This window comes from Gymnodraco acuticeps, unplaced genomic scaffold (assembly GCF_902827175.1).
Source record: "Gymnodraco acuticeps unplaced genomic scaffold, fGymAcu1.1, whole genome shotgun sequence".
In the NCBI taxonomy this organism is placed as follows: domain Eukaryota; kingdom Metazoa; phylum Chordata; class Actinopteri; order Perciformes; family Bathydraconidae; genus Gymnodraco; species Gymnodraco acuticeps.
This window is the reverse complement of record NW_022989913.1, coordinates 572,931-596,281: the sequence shown is the minus strand read 5'-3', so window position 1 is coordinate 596,281 and position 23,351 is coordinate 572,931. Positions and strand designations below refer to the sequence as shown.

The 23,351-nt window shown below is 42.1% G+C and overlaps 1 protein-coding gene across 1 annotated transcript; it reads left to right on the top strand.

Moving 5' to 3' along the window:
• The first annotated feature begins 792 nt into the window (after positions 1-792).
• LOC117541709 (macrophage mannose receptor 1-like) lies at positions 793-23,351 on the top strand. Its single transcript, XM_034208845.1, is given in 31 exon segments — positions 793-856; positions 1,173-1,532; positions 1,750-1,920; positions 2,254-2,409; positions 2,928-3,050; positions 3,589-3,726; positions 3,824-3,997; positions 4,360-4,514; positions 4,824-4,937; positions 12,007-12,122; positions 12,200-12,348; positions 12,433-12,632; positions 12,999-13,117; positions 13,310-13,385; positions 13,504-13,651; positions 13,842-13,880; positions 14,535-14,698; positions 14,827-14,888; positions 15,376-15,476; positions 15,996-16,138; positions 16,422-16,527; positions 17,729-17,856; positions 18,411-18,423; positions 19,851-19,994; positions 20,381-20,613; positions 20,959-21,124; positions 21,429-21,596; positions 21,685-21,801; positions 21,959-22,117; positions 22,638-22,673; positions 22,769-23,351. Coding segments are annotated over 31 exon segments (4,293 nt in total). The 3' UTR covers positions 23,020-23,351.

Sequence of the window (23,351 nt, the reverse complement as noted above, 5' to 3'; positions counted from 1 at the left end):
CGGCCATTTCCACCCAAATCACCTCAGAGGTGGAGTTTTTTTTGCTAAATCTCTCTAAAAAGGTAAAATGTCACTTGTTTTGCATCAATCTTGATACAGGGTACTTATTATATGTTGTACTTTGGATTCCTAAAGCTTTTAGTCTACCTTACCATCATCCAAGGGTAGTTTTTACTGTAAGTAAAAAATTATTTTTGGACGGACACTATAATTTACAGTTTTTTACTATGTTCAATCTGAATTTTCTTTAAAATAAAAACATCTATATTGATTCTGACTCTTCTACATCCAACTCACAGGTTTATTATTACTTTGAGAAAAAAGATTATTAATTTAACCCTTTTAGAAGGGAAGATATGGTCATTTGTTCTAGGAATGTCATTTTCGAGCCTGAGACCTGAAAAACAGGCTCAGGGCTTAACAGGTGTCTTTGGCTCTTTTTCTGCTGGAACAAATGTACATTTCCCCTATGTGGGACAGATAAAGGTATTCTGATTCTGATTTAAGGTGGTAGAGATTGTTTTGTTTGTCTGAAGATTAGTGATGTAACAAATACCAAGAAATACCCAAGAGTGCAATTTTCAGTATTTTTCACTTCCTTTTCGTCTGAAATAGCTGACAAACAATAACGAGTCATGATGGTTATTCATTAAAAAAATGCCATGTGGCAATATAGGTAAAAGCTATATAATCTCCCCTCTTTCCACAATCATTCACATAACTCCTTAATCCTCTGTGAGAAATGCATAGATTAGGTTTTCAGGTGTGAGACGTCTCAAAAGAATACTAACAATGAAGATAACTTGTACAGCTTTTGTACTCCTCATCCAAGCATTACGAAGTTTGGCTTTAGATGGTAAGGTATTCCAACTTTAAATGTTATGCTTTTTGTGTGTTTCTTCAGAGCAGGTATGTCATTAACAATGCTCAATATAACTACTGTATGTGGGACTGTTTTACCCTTTACCATATGTTTTTGTTAAAATTCAATATTGAGGTAATTGTGATTTAAAGTGAGATGTTTGTTTTTGATTATTCTTTTGAAAAATGATCAGTATTATTGTCAGTGCAACATCAACTTATATTAAACCTAATGAAAGACTGAGGAAATAGTATTTGCTGATTAATTATGCATTTTATGCATTATTTCTTAAAAACATATTTTTCTACAGATTCACCATTTCAACTGACCAACAAAGACACTGGTTTTTGTTTGGTTAAATATAACCCATACTACTGCAATAATGTACGCTGGACAAATGGTGACAGACTTCAGGTTAAATGGTCACATAAGTGCCTGGGAGCCCAGGGGAAAAGTGTGAGAAGTGAAATAAGCCTCTATGTTTGTGATGAAACCAGCGACCTCCAAAAGTGGGAATGCACGAACGGGACATTGCTCGCCCTCAAAGGACAACAGCTTTACATTGAGCTCACTGCAGACAACACAGCAGTTCTCTCTAAAACAGTCGGACCAAACAACCACCTTACACTTTCAGGGACGTCCAGTGGTGCTTGTTCAAGAGCATACAGAGGTACAGTATAAAATCATTATAAAATGCTTGTCCACGCTAATTTAAATTATTTGTAAATCTTTAGAGGGATAATAACGTAGAACTAAAAAGATAAAAACAGATATATGCAATGGATTCCATCCTAGTATTTTGCAACATAAATGGTACACAATGCATCATATCTTCGTAAATTAGAAATACTCAAGATTTTCTTTGATTTGTTTGTTTATCCGTTCAGAATTTTTCACCATTGGTGGAAATGCAAATGGTAGGCCCTGCATGTTCCCCTTCCAGTATAAAGACAAGTGGTACACTCAATGCACTACGGATGATAACCCAGAAAACCGACTTTGGTGTGCGGTTCAAACTAAATATGATGATCAACTCTGGGGGTATTGCCCAACTAACTGTAAGTAATGCCTCTTTTATGTTACTATAATGAGAGAATGGTTGCAATAAACTATTTTTTAATGCAAAGGTGGCAAATGTTGAAGGTGGCTTGTTGTCAACATGTTGACTGGGCAAGATACTTAATCCCAAATAGCTCTGAACGGCATGCCCAACGATGTGTGAATGTTAGTTTCCCTAAGCAGATGCACCTTGTATGGCAGCCTCTGAGTGTGAATGCAGACTTGTATTTGTCAAAGAGCTTTGAGGGGTCTTAAAGACTGGAAAAGTGCAGTTTAAGTGCAATCCATTTTACATTTTGAAAAGCATTTGCCTATTCTGTTTGTGTATGCAGCCAAAGAACACTGGAATAAACACATTACTACAGGAGCATATTACCAGCTCAACACACAGTCAGCTCTGACTTGGGCCCAGGCTGAAGCCAGCTGCAAGCAGCAGGCGTCTTCCCTGCTGAGCATCACCGATCCCCACCAACAGGCCTACCTCACAGGTAAGCTGACACTAACTTTAATATGTAACAATATCTACTTGATATAAAAAAGTTTACATTAGTTTGACATAGAACACTAACTTAAACGTTGCTTGTTATACATGCCTTAGTACATTTATTTTATAATTATATTTAATCTGAACCATGTTTACACATAAACTGTACAATTATGCATATATAAACACAAAAAGTGAAATAAAGTGAAAACATATTATACAAAGAATTTTAAAACTATTATCAAATAAAAATGTTTACAAGCAATACAAATATACAAAAAGGAAATACAGTGAACATTTAGCATATAAGTATATGTATATATAACTTTAGCGTATAGGAGCTGTGCAGTTTTAAAAGTGATTATGTAATGCAGATGTGCAAAGAAATTAATTGGAGTTGTGACTAGTTGGGACAATAGTCAGACTTGTGATTAATGTTTGAGCCGTACCCATTTTTTTAAGTATCATCTTTTCTTCCTGTGCTTTTCACATTTGCATAATCAAAAACACGATAACTCACAGCACTGCTAGGGCGAGAGGGCGGGGGACAGGGGGACAAGCTTTGGACCGGGCTGATCAAGAACCCAGAGCATGGCTGGCACTGGTCTAACGGGAGGGCTTTCCGTTATCTGAACTGGGACTCTGGTAAGTTTTCTTTTCCACCTCAATACTTTGTGGTGCTAATCGTATGATGCTAAGATTTCTGCATCTCGTATATACTGCAGTTTTGTACTTTATACACAACAGATTGCCAGTCAGTTGTAAAACTGCATAATTTTTGCTTGGATAAATATTTAAACTGAGTATTTTAATCTCTTGAGCAGTTTAGATGAAAGACTTGATAACAGTACATTTATTTATTAAAGAGGCGCTTTCCTTGCTGTTTGCATTTGATTCTGTTCATCTTAGTGTGCACAATATTTTTCATATTTATAAAGTCACACATACATATTCATTTCCAGTGAATTTTAGATCTAAGCTTAGTACCATAAACAATAAAAAAGGTGCCACTTTATCATGATTAATGTCACTGCTGATAAAAAATAATCTGAACAATGATTTTTTTAAGCCTGTGATTTATAATATTGTCATTTGATAGAATTATTTTTTTAAAATAAAGCTTGTTTGATCCAAGACACATGTGAGAACTGACGAGGTTGAGGTAACCATGCTCTTGTTTTAGGACATCCACTTCCTAATCCTGGACACGACTGTGGAATTGTTGATCCTGCTGTGCAGTACTTGTGGCAAAGTTCAACATGCACAAAGAAACTAGGGTACATCTGCTACAGTGAAAGAGCTGCGACTCCTCCTACTACAGGTAAACAAAACAAACAAATACCTTTCAACCGTTTTGTGTGTTAATATAATGTCTTTGGTTAAATGTATATCATTCTATCATTCTTGATCTGCTGCAGAGACAGGATTTTGTTCAAGACCTTGGATTCCCTACAATGGCCACTGTTTCCACCTTAACCGAGCTCAGAAAAAATGGTCTGATGCTCAGCAAGTGTGCCGCAAAGAAGGAGGCGACTTAGTGAGCATCCGCAATGTGGAGGACCAAAGCTTTGTCATCTCTCAACTCGGCTATGGTGAGGAACATACATAATTAGTGAGCTTCAAAAATAAGAGTTTGCAAAGAACAATACACCTGAGAGATCAAAACTTTTCACTGGCACAAAACTTAACATTACCTTCCCACCTAATGGTATTGATTCAAGACAAATAATTTGTTTCCCAACATATAGCTTTGTGTTCTGGTTTGTGATGAGCATCACAGTCTCAGCCATCTAGAGAATTACAACTTGCCAAAATGGCACAGATTTCTGGGCCAATAAGCATCTCTTAATAACAATGAGGAGTTGCACACATACCAAGTAGAGCAGAGCTCCACAATAATGATATTTCATAGGCAGTTGAGTGAAAGGCATCTTTTTTCTCTCCATGTTTGCAGCATCCACTGATGAGCTTTGGATTGGACTGAATGATAAAAAGACAGAGAGGCTGTTTGACTGGATTGACCACTCTGCTGTCACCTTCACCAGCTGGGAGCTTGGTAAACCTGCCGTCTTTTCTGACGCAGAGGACTGTGTTCTCATCAGGGGAGAGGTACAGTAAGGAGCTCCATGTGGATACGTTACACTTGCTAGCCTCTTGAAAAAGTATCATTATTTGTTTTGGTGATGAAGTCATTAAACTAACCTGATTTAAAACAATCCAGCAAATTGTGCAAACTTTACAACCAGCAGCCTATTGTTGACAGTAATGTGTAACGTAGCCTGTATATTAGCACCTGGAATCTATAATAGCATATCGAACACAACTGCTGATCTTAAGGAACATTCTGTTGAAAAGGTTGCAATAAATGACTTCACTGCAGTGCAAACAAAAAAATGTTTGTGTGCCTTTATCTTTCAGAATGGGAACTGGGCTGACCGTATGTGTGATGAGAAACATGGCTACATTTGTATGAAGATGAGTGCCGCAAATCCCTCTGGAGATGAAGTGGAGCAGGATGTAGGCTGCAAAACTGTAAGTGACCCTTTGTTTTTCTTCTTATATAAAACATTTTTGTATATGAGTGGGTACAAAGGTTAAACACTGAATTGTATCATACAACGCCCGGTATTGTACCTCAAAACTGTCTGATTATCAATTTGTTTCTACAAGACGGAACTTCAACATTCAAGTAAAGAAAGTTCAATTAGATCCTTGGTTTTGTTTCTTGAGAAAGGACAATATTCATTTGAAAGTAAATAACATGATGATACTTATTGGTAGGCCCAAGCACAGCTTCACATACTGTTGCTTGGAAGGCCATGTTAAAATGTACACAATATCAGCCATCCGTATATCAAGAACATAGGCTACAATATACTGATGGTGCAAGCAAGCATGCTGAACTCCTCTGTTCATAACCGAATCATTTTAGTAAATAGGACAGTTCTCATTCATAACACTCCGTTCGATGTCTCACTATGGGATGCGCCTCATCGCGGAGCAAACAGAAGCATCAATCTCATTACGCCAATCCTGATTGGCTGGTGATCTTGACGTCAGCGTCAGGGAATTCACCCCCTATAAGTAGCTTGCGCCACGACGCATGCGTCATTCAAACACCTCTTCTCGCTTCAGAGCACATCTCTATAGTAGCCGGACAAGCTTAACGGTCCACAGACTGAACCCAAATATAACCATTTCGGTCGACGGGCGCTCGCCGGCTACTCCTTCTGCTTCGCAAGAAGACGGTAATACTAACGCCAGTTAGTATTAAAATCGACCTCGCCGTTTCTTTCCCCGGAAAGTAAGGTAAGGTTTTGATTTTTCTCAAGCTAGCTACGCACCTGTTGCTAGCTAGCTTCCCCTTACTACCGACACCACGGTAGCGAGGACGCTTTTCTTTTTCTCTCTCACGGAGGAGAAAAGGATTAGAAGTATATTGACACACCAGTCAATATTCTTTGAGAACAAAGGACCCAGACCGTCCCTTTTTCTCCGGATTAAGGACGGGTTGGTAACACTTTTTCTCTCAACGACGTACCTGTTACGAGCGGGTCCTCTCCACGCCACGAGGCAAACAAGATGGACGCCTCTCCCCCTCACACCAGAGGAGTCAGGGACTCGGAGGCTCGGTCATGCGGCTGCGGGTTGAAGATAGCAGGCACAGACTCACACCAGGTCTGCTCGTCCTGCCTCGGGCTGGAACACGCCCAGGAGGCTATCGACAACACCGGCTCGTGCGGGCATTGTGCCCGTTTCACCCGAAAGAGCCTCCACCGACGGCTAGCACACCAAGCTAGCTTGTTGGAACAGGACTCCCTCATGTCCACTGATTCGCCGTTTGGCAATCAAGACACGGGGGCGTCCGCCGCAGAGACTGAGCCCCTCACTGTGTCGGTCTGGGGCTCACTAACAGCGGCAGCTGCGGAACCGGGATCCCACGCCGTGTCAGGCCGGGACCCGGTGGCGGCAAGAGACGCGGGAACGGAGCCCCACGCCTCACCAGGGTCTCGCCCGCAGAGGCTCGGCCTGCTCCGCATACCGCTGATGGAACTGCTGGTGGCAGCCCACCTCCTACCGAGGATGGGCCCGTCACCAAGCAGGAACCCCACGCTGCCAGCGAAGCTGGACCGTTTCCAGTCGACCATGACTACAGAGCCGCAGCGTTGTCCGCCAGGGCTCTGAACGTTTTCCTCACTGCTAACCGCATACCAAGCGGAGCTCTGTGAGGATATGTTGAGTAATCCTGGACCGGCCGTTCTGGATGAGTTGGCCGCGGTCACAGACATTTGTCTCCGTGTCCAACGCTGCGCCGTCCAGGCCACGGGCAAAACAATGGGGATCATGGTGGTGCAGGAAAGAGCTAGATGGCTCAACCTCACCAACCTCACAGACCGGGAAAAGGAGGATGTGCTTGACATGCCCATCGTTCCCGAGGGGATTTGGACGAGGCCCTCCACCTCTGCCTCCCTCTGCCTCCCTCGAAGGGCCCAGCCGCTGCCTTCGCAGCGGCAGCCCTTCGTCCAAGCTGCTCCGAACCCTGCTCGGTTAAAAATACCGAAAACGCAGAGGTCGCAGTCCGCCCGAGTCCCCAGCCCAGGCAGGGGACGAGGGCGAGCTGGCCTAGAAAATCTCCGGTTCCGGCTGCAGCCCAGGCGCAGCCAACCCACAATTTCGGCCAGCAGTCGAGGAAGAAGAAGCGAGCGGCGTGACAGCCCCTCCTTCTCCCCTCTGTGACAGAGCTGGAAGTCTACGGTTCCCCAGCTCTAAATGTGTTCCCGCCGCCTCGAGAGATGCCTCAACACCATCCTCAAGTCCGCATAAACACATGTCACACACTTATTGATTTTTCTGTCATAAAACATTTTCCGCTGACGCATCCAGGCTTCGAGCCAAGGGTGCAGCTCGAAAAAATGAAAAGAAAAACAATAAAAACAATAAACAGTCCGTCAACTGTTCCCCTTCTGAGAGCAGCTACGGCCTCTCTCAAAGGGCGGATAATTGACGGGTCTGTGAAGGCACCACCGTCACGCGCATGCGCAGTGCCGGCTGGACCTGTAAAGGTACCACCGTCACGCGCATGCGCAGTGCCGGCTGGGGTCGTGAAGGCACCACCGTCACGCACATGCGCAGTGCCGGCTGGAGCTGTAAAGGCACCACCGTCACGCGCATGTACAGTGCCGGCTGGGGTCGTGAAGGCACCACCGTCACGCACATGCGCAGTGCCGGCTGGAGCTGTAAAGGCACCACCGTTACGCGCATGCGCAGTGCCGGCTGGGGTCGTGAAGGCACCACCGTCACGCGCATGCGCAGTGCCGGCTGGAGCTGTAAAGGCACCACCGTCACGTGTATGCGCAGTGCCGGCTGGAGCTGTAAAGGCACCACCGTCACGCGCATGCGCAGTGCCGGCTGGGGTTGTGAAGGCACCACCGTCACGCGAATGCGCAGTGCCGGCTGGAGCCGTAAGGGCACCACCGCCACGCGCATGCGCTGTGTCGGTGGGGATTGTCGAAATGGGGCACCACAGTGCTCAGACACTGGAGGGCCCCATAACACAACAAATAGAGACTCAGAGGGGAAGAGACGTGACATCTCAGCTGGTTCTAAGGAGCATACAGCGGGAGATGCTCACGACATCTGCTTGGGTTTCTCAAGACAGTTACACGGAGCTACAGACTCCAAGTCACCGTCACCCCCCCTCGCTTCTCGGGCATTCTGCATTCGCAGGCCCGAGGAGAGTCAGCCCATATTCTGGAGAGAGAGATTCTCTCACTCCTAGAAAAGAGGGCTATATCTATTGTACCCGCCGAGCAGAGTCAGGGCGTCATAAAACATAAAACATTTTCCGCTGACGCATCCAGGCTTCGAGCCAAGGGCGCAGCTCGAAAAAATGAAAAGAAAAACAATAAAAACAATAAACAGTCCGTCAACTGTTCCCCTTCTGAGAGCAGCTACGGCCTCTCTCAAAGGGCGGACAATTGACGGGTCTGTGAAGGCACCACCGTCACGCGCATGCGCAGTGCCGGCTGGACCTGTAAAGGTACCACCGTCACGCGCATGCGCAGTGCCGGCTGGACCTGTAAAGGTACCACCGTCACGCGCATGCGCAGTGCCGGCTGGGGTCGTGAAGGCACCACCGTCACGCACATGTACAGTGCCGGCTGGGGTCGTGAAGGCACCACCGTCACGCACATGCGCAGTGCCGGCTGGAGCTGTAAAGGCACCACCGTTACGCGCATGCGCAGTGCCGGCTGGGGTCGTGAAGGCACCACCGTCACGCGCATGCGCAGTGCCGGCTGGAGCTGTAAAGGCACCACCGTCACGTGCATGCGCAGTGCCGGCTGGAGCTGTAAAGGCACCACCGTCACGCGCATGCGCAGTGCCGGCTGGGGTTGTGAAGGCACCACCGTCACGCGCATGCGCAGTGCCGGCTGGAGCCGTAAGGGCACCACCGCCACGCGCATGCGCTGTGTCGGTGGGGATTGTCGAAATGGGGCACCACAGTGCTCAGACACTGGAGGGCCCCATAACACAACAAATAGAGACTCAGAGGGGAAGAGACGTGACATCTCAGCTGGCTCTAAGGAGCATACAGCGGGAGATGCTCATGACATCTGCTTGGGTTTCTCAAGACAGTTACACGGAGCTACAGACTCCAAGTCACCGTCACCCCCCCTTCGCTTCTCGGGCATTCTGCATTTGCAGGCCTGAGGAGAGTCAGCCCATATTCTGGAGAGAGAGATTCTCTCACTCCTAGAAAAGAGGGCAATATCTATTGTACCCGCCGAGCAGAGTCAGGGCGGCTTCTATTCCAAGTACTTCCTCGTTCCCAAACGGGGAGGGAACGGAATTCGGCCAATACTTGATTTGAGGGCTCTGAACAAATATCTAAAAAGATATAAATTCAGAATGCTCACTCACACATCTCTGCTGCGCCTCGTGCGACAAGACGACTGGTTTACATCAGTCGACCTGAAAGATGCGTACATCCCAGTATATTACCCACACAGGAAATATCTGAGATTCGCATTTCAGGGGATCTGTTATGAATACAGAGTACTCCCCTTCGGTCTGTCTCTCAGTCCAAGGGTGTTTGTACGATGTACGGAAGCCGCGATAGCCCCGTTAAGACAACAGGGTATTCGCCTGGCGACCTACCTGGACGACTGGCTGCTTCTCGCACAGTCGGAGCAGGAGGCTGTTACGCAGACAAATGTCCTCGTAAAGCACCTGCTCAACCTGGGTTTCATAATAAACACAGAGAAGAGCATGTTGTGCCCCGCGCAGACTATACTCTTCCTGGGTTTAGGCCTGAACTCGGTGCCCTTTTCAGCTCGCTTGTCAGTGGAAAGAGTGAAAGCTTTCAGAGCTTGTCTCGCTCTTTTCCAGCTGCGCAAACATGTTCTCTTCAGATCATGCCTGCGATTGCTGGGGCTCATGGCGTCAGCCATCCTGGTCGTACGACTGGGACGCTTACACATGAGGGAGTTTCAGCGCTGGGTGGCCGCCCTAAAACTAAACGAGAGTGATGGTTACTGTGAAATGCGTAATGGCACTGCGCCACTGGCTGCACCCGACTTTTCTAGTACGAGGTGTGCCTATGGGTGCTGTCCTTTCACGGAAAGTGGTCACCACGGACGCATGTCTGACAGGTTGGGGAGGTATTTATGAAGGTCGCCCGGTGAGGGGTCTCTGGAGCAGAGACCTCCAGCGGGCGCACATAAATTACCTGGAGCTTTTAGCGGTGTTTCTCACCCTAAAACGCTTTCTGCCTTTCCTCAGGGGACATCACTTACTCGTGAGGACCGACAATACGACCACAATATCGTTTATTAACCGCCAAGGGGGTTTGCGTTCTCTCCAGTTACACACACTGGCGCGCAAACTGATCCTATGGAGCGGTAGACGTCTCCTCTCTCTGAGAGCGACGCACGTACCGGGAGTGATGAACCTCGGGGCAGATCTACTGTCCAGAGGTATACCAGTTTATGCAGACTGGACTCTACATCCAAGGATTGTGAGCCAGCTGTGGGTGCGTTACGGCAGAGCCGTGGATCTGTTCGCATCGAAAGACAACGCTCAGTGTCAGCTGTTCTTTTCGATGCGCGATCTAAATGCACCGTTAGGCGTGGATGCACTCGCGCACGATTGGCCCCCGGGCCTTCTGTGCGCGTTCCCACCCCTGGCTCTGATACCCCCAACTCTGGCCAGAGTGAGAGAGCAACGCCACACATTTATCCTGATAGCTCCGCACTGGCCAGCTATGTACTGGCTAGCGGAGCTATATCAGCTGCTGTGCGGGCAGCCATGGCAGCTCCCACTGCGCAGGGACATACTGTCCCAAGCGGGGGGGGCAATCTTTCACCCACACCCAGAGCGCTTGGCTCTATGGGCCTGGCCTGTGAGTGGTACAATCTGAATACAGTGTGACATGAAGCTGACCCTGGCAGCTGCCAAGCGAGCCAGTGGCACTCATGCGCTATCTGTACAGTCTTCATGCACTCAGTTCGCCCCAGGGCAAACAGAGTGTGGTTGAAGCCCAACCCTATCTTTATCTTAAGGCGGTTGGTTCAGGTACCACATTTGACATTGAGGCATCCTCCCCGCCACTGTATTCCTCCGGGGAACAGCGGCCGGATTTGCCGTGTCCAGCCCGTACTTTACGCACGTACAGGGACAGATCAAGGGTGCTTCGTCATAATGACCAACCCCTTGTGTCCTGGGCTAACCCTTATAAGGGCAAGCCTGTTACTAAGTAACGGCTCTCCCACTGGTTTGTGGAAGCAATTGCTTTGGGGCTCATACGAGTCAGAGTTCGCAGGCACCCTCGGGTCCGCGAGCTCTTTCGACTCAGGTTCTGGCTGCATCCTGGGCTCTGTCCAGGATGTCTCCCATCCAAGACATTGGTGCAGCGGCGAGCTGGTCCTCGCCGCTCACTTTTGTCCGCCTCTTAACAGGCTGGACGTTCTGCTCCCAGTGTGACTCAAGCAGTGCTGGGCACCTGTTAAGTTCTGGTTGGTTTGGTGATTTTCGAGATAAGCTCGTCTGACAATACGGGAGCTACAATTTCCCATAGTGAGACATCGAACGGAGTGTTATGAATGAGAACTATAGGTTACTTACGTAACCCCAGTTCTCAGAGTAACATGAAGTGAGATGTCTCACCAGACGGCCCTCCTTGCTATGGTGAAGCGAGAAGAGGTGCTTATTTTGAATGACGCATGCGTCGTGGCGCAAGCTACTTATAGGGGGTGAATTCCCTGACGCTGACGTCAAGATCACCAGCCAATCAGGATTGGCGTAATGAGATTGATGCTTCTGTTTGCTCCGCGATGAGGCGCATCCCATAGTGAGACATCTCACTTCATGTTACTCTGAGAACTGGGGTTACGTAAGTAACCTATAGTTACTTTTTGTTCCAAGAGAGAAAACATATTGGAAAGTGAAAGCCAGGAATCAAAGTTTGAAATACTCAATGAATAAGCAACCATGTCAAATCCCTGAAGACATATTGCGGTCATGTTTTTTTTGCCTTGTGTTCTCTGGAAATGTATTTTTTTAAGACAACACATCTTCCCACTTCTTTTCCACTACGTCCCAGGCTTGGAAAAGACACGGCTCCTACTGCTACTTTGTAGGAACAGAGACAAAGACATTTGATGAAGCCAACAATTACTGCAAGACATCAGATTCCTACTTGGCTGATGTTTCAAATGGGTAAAAATACCCAAACAACAATGTTTGTTTCTGTACATGTTCATGAGAATTCCTGCTAAATGTGTAAATGTTTCCAGAGTGGATAATGCCTTCCTCGTCAGCTTGGTTGGGTTGAGACCAGAGAAATACTTCTGGCTGGGCCTCTCAAACCAGAATGACATCGATCAATTTGTGTGGACCAATGCCAACTCAGTGAGGTTTACTCACTGGAATGCTGAAATGCCAGGTATGGTGATATTTTGAAATCCATCTGTAAGATGAAAATTGATTCAAAACTGACATTTGACCATTTCTTCCTCAACAATTCAAGGTCACCAACAGGGGTGTGTTGCAATGACGACAGGGGTTTTTGCTGGCCTCTGGGATGTGCTGCCCTGCACCAATAAGGAGAAATACATCTGTAAACATCTGGCAGAGGGGGCTGTTTTAACCCCTGCACCACCCACTCAAGCCCCTCTCAAGTGTGCCGACGGCTGGACTCCATTCGGAGCCAGACACTTTTGCTATAAGGTAGAATCCAACACAACTTAAAATAAGTGAAACAAGTGCACCTGCATTGCATTGCATCTGATTCACAAAGGAATGCATGATATTTTAAAACGTAATGACTTTTTCTCTTATTTACAAGTAGGCAAATGATTCAAATTAGGACTGTCAACGTTGTTAACATGCGATTAATCTTGAATCCCTCAACATGTAATTAACGAAAATTACTCACAATACCAAATGTGGCCCTTACTTCCTCCAGTAATTCCAGTGCTGATGTTGACAATAAATTGCATTGCAGTGAAAAGCAAAAAAAAAGCAGAGAAATTGACACAAACTACAAGACCATTAGACATCAGTTGACAGTTGAACTTCCTGCCTTGTTTGAAGTTGTTTCCAGAGCCATCAGAAAGCAAAAGGACCTGGTATGATGCAAGAGATTATTGCAGGACTATCGGAGAAGACCTGCTCAGCATCCACAGCGGTCTTGAGCTAACCTTTGTGAAAAGGTACAGTATGACCTGGTCTCATTCAATCATAGCTGTAATAATATGAAAAGTACAACACTGGATTCAAAGTGATACAAATAGTGTTTAGGAGAGCATTTGGTCAGCATCATAAGATAACAAAAAAAGTGTGTTGCTGAAACATTTAACAGGTTGCATATTTAAATCATTAATATGAGTCCGTCCATTATACAGAGTCTCTGGAACAGTCTGGATTGGACTTAGTGCTCCAGACCCAGTCACGGGCTATGTATGGAGCGATGGGTCTCCAGTGAGTTAAACGTCTTCTTCTTCTACAATGGCTGAGTGTATCATATTTAGTTCATTCAACTCAATTAAATTAAAAATAAATCCTTTTGTCATTGTCAATTGTTTATTTCTGTTTTCAGGTGAACTTCCTACACTGGCAGGATGGAGAGCCAAACAATAAAAACAATGTGGAATCTTGTGCTGAATTCAGAACATATCTTAGGTCTGGGTCTTGGAGTGATGTGAACTGTGAGAAGAATAATCAATGGCTGTGTCAGATCCGTACAGGTAATGCATGGTCATTTGGTCACATTGGTTATAAAGAAAAAGTGTGTTCTTTTGAGACATTTGTTGAAAGTAGTTGTTTTTCAGCAAAGTCTTCATTAAATGTGTTGAGGAAAATGCAATTTATCAAACCAGAAGTTCTCACTATCACTTTTATACTAAAAATATATTTTGTTTATCCATGCCCTAACAGGAGCAACTCCAAAGCCGCCTCCAGACCCTGTCATCCCTGGTAAGTGGGTGCATATGTATGTGATATATATGGAAATATGATTATTGAAGTACAATTTAAATTAAAATCCATGTTTTGCTTCATGCTGCTTTTTAATATAGATATAATCAGTCAATTGTCCTTTGCTCTCTTAAAATAAACAGCACACAAAATTGAATTTATATTCTATAATGGTTAGTTTCACTAAAACACTGTGTACATTTGCTTTTTTTCAATTGACAGTGGTACAATGTAACCGTTGTAGTACTTGATACAAATATTAACTCATACATTTGGCAGATTTTTTTGCATGAATGATGAGATACACCTTTAACTCAGATTGCATAAATGATATTAAAATTGTATAGCTCAATTTTTTCTTTTTTGGCATCCCAATTTTTATTTTACATCTAGTTGCAATGTGCGATCATTGGTTTATAGAAACTAGTGTCTTAATCACCCAAATATCAACACATGAAAATGAGTTTATTTGCTCTTGTAAAAGTCATCAGAATTATTATCTATTCTAAAGAAATATTGTTGAAGTTACCATGTGGCAGGTGCTGCATTACCTTTAAATCTAAACTGCCATCAGACTTCATACACAAAAGCAACCAACTAAAAATATTATAGTTATATTAGAGACACATTTCTATCTTTCTGACATGTTTTCAGACTACAAAAAGACCTCAGATGGGTGGCTAGAATGGAATGGAACTCAATATTATATTAACAACAAGAAGATGGCCATGGAAAAAGCTCGTCGCTTCTGCCAACAGAGGCATGGGGACTTAGTAACAATCGACAGCGAAGCTGAAAGGGTATTTTTGTGGAATCAGGTAAGCAGTGACATCTCGACTACATTTAACTAAGAGATTATCAATTTAAGTACAACAACTACGGCATTTACATTTAACTGAAATTTAGGTTCTACTGGTAATTAACCTGTGCCTCGGTCTGTGTGTAGATGTCCAAAAGTGAAAGTTCTCACTGGATAGGCCTGGATGTTGACCTTGATGGAACATATGAGTGAGTATGGATGAAATACCAATAATAAAGAAAATTGTAATATGACTCTTGGGAGTTCCAAGAATAATTACTTGTTTACAAAGGTGTAATTAATACAAACACAAAGGATATATTATCTAAATTGATAGCATTTTTGTGACTTATTGTTGAATTTGGCTTTCATTTTAGACCTAGCAGGTTTAGCAGGACTAAGTTGCTCATTATTTATTGAACCATTTAAAATCATAATCTTATTTTGGTGCATGTATGTAAACTGTTTTTTGCTAATTAGTAAATAAAATGTTTTAATCAAAATAAATATTCAAATACAATTACTATGATTTATTTCCTAATAATTTGATGTGTGTTTAAATGTGAATGACCATAATAGATTGCATTAACAAATTAAAACCTTTACACATTGTAAACATTTACATTGACCACCCTGGGACATCACTGAAAATGTATTTGTTTTTGACAACATTCGGTTTGTTTATGTTACTTAAAGGTGGATGGATAGTTCTCCAGTTTTGTTTCAAAGTTGGAATGAAGGTCAGCCTGATTTCAAGTATCATGATGAGAACTACGCCACCATGGGTTATTCAACTGGTGAGTGAACTGATAGATTCACCTTAACTGACGTTATGCAAATAGGAAATTCAAGCATTGAAATTGTAATCCTTAAGATTTCAGTCTTGGATTATTCAGCAACACGTCATGGTCATAACAGCAAGTGCAGTTTAATAGAGCAAGAATTAGTTGAGAAGCTACTTTGTCAACAGGTGGGCTACAATCTATTGGCAGACACATGTCCATCTAGAGGGGAAGTTTTGGCACCTGATTCATGTTTTTTTGCAAGCCAATTGGGACTAGAATAATTCCTTGTTCTTAAGTAGGTATTTAGAATCTAGCGTAGGAATGGCAAACTGTACCATTACTGATAAAAAAAAACTGTTATACATAGCAGAAGGGAAATTACTCAAATTGATCGCACTAAAGAGCCTGACCATTAATAGCACTTACATTTAGGTTTCATTTTTGAAAATGTCTAAATGATTGACTTTTATTTTATTTTGAAAAAGCACATTGTATTTTGCTCACATTTTCATGTCTCGGATTGGTTCACAGGGTTCTGGCATAATTATAATTGCGGGTTTGAGTACGGCTCCATTTGTAAACGCAGTGGCTCACCACCTGCCAACACAACGGTGGCCCCCACAGTTGCCCCTAAAGGTGGCTGCCCACCCCACTGGAAACAACTTAACCATAAGGTCAGAAATAACTTTAAACGTGTTGTGTTGAATGCTCTGGAATACACGTCAAGTAGAACAGAATTTACCTCTCAGTGCTTGCATTGAGAATAGCCTTTGATGGACAGCATTGTTTTTTTTTTAAATATATAAAAGGTTATACATTTTTATCTGGTGCTCTTTCGAGATTGAGCTGTTTTCTCATGTACAATTGGAATCAATGTGCAACATATGACACTGTTTGAGTGCCAGTATTAAGTGTATTTTAATTGGGGGAAATGATCTTATTATTCCTTACCTCTAGTGTTACAGCATCATTAAAGACCAAAAAGAAACATGGAACGGGGCAAGGAAACAATGCAAAGCTATGGGTGGAAACTTGGCCTCTATATCCTCAAGACACGTGGAAGGTTTGTCTTCACTTTTTTTTCCCCTGGTAATATAGCCGCCGGTCTTTTAAATAATGTTTGTGTTATTTTGTGTTAATGGTCAGGATAATTTATTGCATGAGATGGCAGGTGACAAAGATACAGCATACATACATGTATGCCAAGATTACATTGGACATTTGTGATGGTTGTGAGGCAGGAGGTTATGTAATCACCCTATTACAAAACTTTGTATAGAGTGCCACAGTGACGCGTCCTAAAACCCGGAAGTAAGTTAGCATTTTACCTTCCGGTTCCCTCGACAAAAAAGCAATGCAATTTCTCCATAGGATTTTGGAAAATAGCTTGAAATAAGGTCTGTATTTGACACAAATTGAAGAGACAGATCACGTTTTGTTCTACAACATTATATCCATCAGCAGTGACCCCGCTGGTGAGTTTACGTGTCTGAAAAACGATGGTTGTTAACAAGTGGCTGAATAAGACTACAGAAGTTGTCGAGGCCATTGTACGTCATTACACCGAACACGTAAAACACTTTCGCTAAGTTTGTGTGCCCCTGTTCTGCTTGAAAGCAAGTACCTGCCTCTTGCAAACAAACGCTTCAACTTGTACAACTTTGAATCTGTATTTTTGAATATGGATCTTAAGTTGGCGTGACGTTGAAGCAGCAGCTGCTGTAGTTCGTTTATAGCATAACGTGAGCATTTTGCTTCTGGCGACTAGATTTATGCTTCGAAAATTATAAAAGTAGGCTAGACATGTGGATATTATCCGGCTGAACAAAACGTGAACTGTCTCTTCAATTTGTCTCAACCACAGACCTTATTTCGAGCTATTTTCCTTTTTTGTCGAGGGAACCGGAAGGAGTTTACTTCTGGGTTTTAGGACTGCGGCACTCTGTAGATTAACATTTTAAGAAGTTGTCTCATTTTAAGAAGTGTCTCATGTCTCATGTCTTTACGATGTACAACAAATCTAAAGCTAGCAGCCTCTTGAGGTGCTGTTCACCAAAATAGAGTGGTTTTAACCAGCTCTATACTATTGATAGTGATGTGTGAGGGCCCAGGCACTACATTCTGTTGTTGTCCTCTTTGTAATAGACCTACATGTCAAAAACAGAACAGTGCACATCCTGAAGTACAGCAATTTGAGGTTCATCTACAGGAGTTAATCTTTCATGAAAATATTTGATCTTAAAGTCATTTTGTTACATTTTCAGTGTTTTTGATAACTCAAATGGCTGACACACCTACTACAGACCTTTGGATTGGTTTACGCAAATCATATCGGGAAGCATTTTATTGGACTGATGGGCAACCAAGGCAATATGTGAACTTGGATTTGGAAGTAAGTGGACAGAAACAAAAAGTAGTGTTATAATGCGAGTGTTCCCTTGTGATCAATTGTGTGTGTTTTTATAAAGATTTGACATCTTATTTCTCTATTTTCTGATTTTCCATTTTAGAGGTTCCGGAAAATGTTTTATCGACAACATTGGGTAACGTGTTCAAATTTAATTGAGGCCTAACTGTTTACAATTATTAATTATTGAAACACAATCTTTAGTAGTCCTGAGACAAATACATTTATTACAAAAATAATTAATATCTGGGTTAACATTGCAGGTTCACTGGAATCATCAAAGATTAATGGAAATACTTCGTATATCACGAATGGTAAGATGTTTTTAAAGAGTCCAAAGTTTTTAACCAATACATCCATGTAGATACTGTCAGCAAAGCTCATAGAGCAGGAGAACGTAGCCTATTTGGGCAAAATAGAAAGCACTGAGGAATTATTTGCTTTAATTGAATACATTTACAATCAAAAGTAACTAGACATCCAACTAGTAAGCAAGGAGTCTGTGTCTGTGTGTGGGTATATCCTTTGTATTCTTTTAGAACCAATCATCTGGTCTGCCTAAAACATTGCTGGTGTGTTGCCCAGGACCAAATAACGTGCAGTGTCAAATGTATTAGATATTGGTAATGTGATAATAATTTAATATGAATATAGTTGAACTCAAGAGAACAGCAATTCTTGCGGCAGGGGGGGGTATACAGTGTTAGTGTTGTACCGACAGTCCAACATGTCGCCTGCATCTTATTGACTGCAGTTAACTTTTGCTGCTAACTGGAAGCTGTATGGATCCATTTTAATAATGTTAAATGGATGCTGGTGACATGGAAGCTGGTAATACTAAAATTGATAATGATTATCTTAAAATCACACAGATTCTTAATATACATTTGTTAAATAGATACACCTAAGTGATATCATGGAATGCGCAATAATTTACATTAAAACTGGACTACACTTACATTGTTCACTTCCCTTGATTCAACTCGTGTGTGCCTATAGTCTGGTGGATGCAGAATCTAAGCAGTGTGCATCACTAGTGTGACAGTTATTTAGCCGCACTGTTTTGTTTATTCCCCAATAAGTATCACTGTATTCCCCTGAGGAACTACTTGATACTTAATCATAACATCAACAGCCTTAACGGCAGCTAAATACTTCATAAAAACAATAATCGATGCTCTACTTTATAAGCGCAATGGTTACGACAAAGCACACAACTGATTGTGTTATTTGGCCAATTTCCTGCAGACCGTCGTAGTTGGGACTTGGGCCCCCTAAAAGATGTCCTGCATTACTTTTCATATTTAATTTGAAATGATTGATAGTGGTAGAAGACGTACTCAAAAAACTTTTCTGAAGTATATCTATTATTTATCATAGTAAAAACACTATTTTTATTAAAGAGTGAAAGAAAAGCATTACCATCACAATGTCTGCTACTTATTTTTACTTACAGCTTTTGCCTTTAATATATTGATGAATAATTTTAATGGATAATAATACTTAGTACTTATTACATATTTTATATTTAGCTGAGTGTGAAGTTGCTTGGATGAGCCCATGTGAGAAAGCAGCTAGCAGCAATACCATACTGTAGGCCAAGCATTTAGCCTCTTCTGAACAGGCATGCTTCACTGGTAATGCACTAGACTAGTACACAAAAAGGGTGGAATATTTTCCCTTAAAGTTAAGAACAAAGACCCAATGGCTTTCTAAAGCAGAGCAGCCCCCACACTTAGACAACTGTACTAAGTTGCTCAAATAACTCTGTATTTAATATATATGTTGAAAGATTGACCTGTGGCTACAGTATGTGAAAGAAATGTTCTTAAATTATAAATAAAGGGGAAGCAAATCATTTCTGTCATATCAATTTCCCATGATTGGAACTTAGATTTTAACTAGTGCATGTTTTATTTGCTGCATTTTTGTAAATACAAAAATATTGTAATGCCCCTTTAAATTGTATCCTGACACAGTTTTCTCTTCTCTTAACTAATCACAATGTGTGCTTAACCAGGAAAAATGTGCTGTGATCACAACCAATTCTTCCGTTGGTATTGGGAAATGGATTGGAAAGTCTTGCAATGACACCAATGGATTTGTATGTCTTAAAAGTGTTGGTGAGTTCATTTTCTAGCTTTACTTTAGTACTCAAATATTGGAATATTTTGTTAAGAGTTTTTCTTGTATGTTTCTTAAAGCAGCCATAGCTAAAATGTTTTATGATTAATATGAATTAAATCACGGAAAAAAGAGACAAGGTTGCAATAAACCTACCGATAACTATTTATTGAAACTCCAGCTTCCCTGGATAAACTATTAACTATGGTTAACAAGTATGCCATATCAACTTAAATGGGATGCTGTCTTCACAACATATATCCGCTGTCCACAAATTAAAAAAATCTGTTATTGCAAGTTTAGGGAGGAAAAGCATCTTTACAACTATGGTATGATCTTAATGAAAAACTAAATTTCATTCCATCTTATTTCTCACCTTCAACAGATCCTTCTTTCCCAGACTCCCCTGAACCAACGACTTCCAGTGACTATGTCAAAATATTAAATGACTCTGTAAAGGTTGTGACTCAAAATATGAGCTGGGATGCAGCCAAAAAGCATTGTGAAGATGATGGTGCCAGACTGGTTAGCCTGCGAAACAATTGGTCACAGGCGTATGTTGAGCTGCTGGCTTTGAATCTTAAAGCTCCTCTGTGGATTGGACTGAACAAAAATCAGGTACAGTGCTGAAAGCCTTTAAAAAAAAAAGCAAAAGGCAAAGCAAAGGGATTGTGCTTATTACCACAAACCTCTGTCCAAAAGACAGGTGTGGCTCATGGCTGCTTAATTGCCAGGCATTGGGTTATAACCAAAAGTTAAAGGATCACCAAAGCTATTGCAATTTGTTCTGAGGTCAACATGAAATTACGTAAGAAAAACATTACACAGTTTACTCAAAATCACAAATGTCAACCTCATAGTGGCTACAAAATGTAAGTCAGGGGATCACCAAATACATCAGGAATCACTCTTTAGGGACCATAAATGGCTGTACAAAAGTGTAAGGCAATTCTTTGCTTTCAGACCAATGGGTATTTCAGATATATTGATGGCTGGTTCCTGAAATTTTCTCACTGGGGCAAAAATGAACCAAGCAGGGACAGACCTTGTGTCTACGTGGATGTGGATGGAAAATGGAAGACCACTGACTGCAAGCAAATCATGAACAGTGTTTGCTTGAAGTCTACAGGTACAATAACTAATGTTTATTTGAATTAATGAATGTACAACTCATCCTAAATGCCAACTTGTTTCAACATTAAATGATCAACCTGTAAATGTCAGAATACCTCCCGTGCTTAACCGTTTGGAGTATAATTTAAATATTTAAATCATAAAGACACTAATATTATAAAATAAATGGATTGTACGTGTTTACCATGTGTTTGAGTTATGTGACATTCATACAGGGATTTTTGGATTCACTGGATTTGAGAGTGTGAAAATATTTAATTAGTAGACTCCAGTGTCATTATTGTCCCTCTCAATTACAGATGTGCCACCAACAGAGCCAAGTGTTTTCACAGGCATTTGCCCTGAAGACTCAGATGCATTAAACACAGACGGGAAGAACAACTGGTTACCATTTCACGGATACTGTTACATATTTTTCTCAGAAACAAAAGAGTGGGGAGATGCATCTGCCAGCTGTTTAATACATGGTAAGTCATTTTTGTGGATAGTCTAAGATATGTATGAGACTACAATGGATGTAGCTCTCAGTAACGACTACTCTTTTATTTTGTAAAGGTGGATCACTAGCCAGTATTGAACATCCCTTTGAGCAAGACTTCATTCAAAGCAACGCACACATATTTAAAGACAGCCACAGCTCGTTCTGGATTGGCCTGTTTAAAACTCACAAAGGTAAATGTATACATCCATCAAACAGTTTTAAAATGATACATTTAAAAATTCTTCTTTCTCATAAGCTGTTCACAACGTTTGGTTATTGTTTCATGTAAAGTATTGAGACAGAAAAAGCACCTGGTATAAACAAAGTATTATAAAAATGTGTCTCTAGGGGAGTGGTTGTGGTTAGACAAAACAATCATGGACTACACTTATTGGGATGAAGATCAACCTGATGATGGCAGCCACGGAGAGATTAGTACTTCAGACGGGACATGGAAGACAAGCAATCAGAAGTTTAGAAGACCATACATCTGCAAAACACCCCAAGGTAAAATATGTTTTCCTATTTGGACTCTTTGGTGTGCATTGTATTGATTTTTTTTTATAATGCCAAGATCAGACTCAAATAATGCAATAATAGTGACTGACCGACCACAGCGTTCTGTTTGGGTTATTAGCTACTGGAAATGTGCCAGACACTGACTTCACTGTTCCATCTGACAACAACAAACGTTAACATATGTAATCATGTAATTGCTCGCCCCATCTTGTGCCCTCCCAACTTGTAGAAATAGTGTGATTTTGTAGGTGAGCAGAATATGTGAGTATGCATTGTCCTTATAGTTGTGCACTAAAAAGAGTTTGGTCTTCCCATTATATAGTGTCACAAAGTTATAAAAGTTGATAAACTGTGGTTGTCTTCTATAATAACCCATTTCACAGGAAAACATGCATTTGTTATGGACAACCTTGAATCTGGTTTCAGTCCATCAGTTTTGGTCACTGCTAGGCTGATATTGTGTCAGATTTTGGTGTTCAAAAGTCAAATCTCCTCTTTTTCTCTCTAGTACTGGCACCAACCACACCAACAACACCACCAAATCGTAAGTAACACACCTTTCACTTTACAATTGTACTCAAAAGTGTGATTCAATTATTTTGGCTCATCATCATCTTCTATTTCAATCTTCGCAAACAGCTGATCCCCTTCCACATGGCCACATAGCTGTGGCAGTTGTGGTGAGCATTATTGGGATTGCCACAGGGGCAGTGATTGCCTTCCTCCTCTATAAGAAGTTTGTTCATCGACTATCCATCCCTGTCAACTTAAACACCTTTAACAACCCGCTGTTCTTCAGCAAGGAGAAGTCACAAACTGGTGTGGTTGACACCGAAAAACTGGTAGAGAATGCAGAGGAAGACAGCCCTGAACCTGTTGTATCAGTGTAATTCAAAAAACATTAAAAAGTAGGATCAAATGGTAAACATACCTGACATGTCCAGAGATTTCACAGTGTGTTTGAAATGGGAGAAGTTTCAATAGATTTAGCAATGACTAGCTTAAATGTCCAAAGCCACGAGGACTGTACATGGATTGTAATGATAATTGAATTCATATATTTTGTAATGACTATGAAGAAACATATTAATTGGATGTACTGGGAAGACGTAAAATTGTTAGGATAATAGTGTATTTGAATATTTGCCACGGACAGACTCCTGTGCAATCACGTGCCTATTCAATGCAGTTATTACCAATTCACTTTAGGAAACTAAAACTG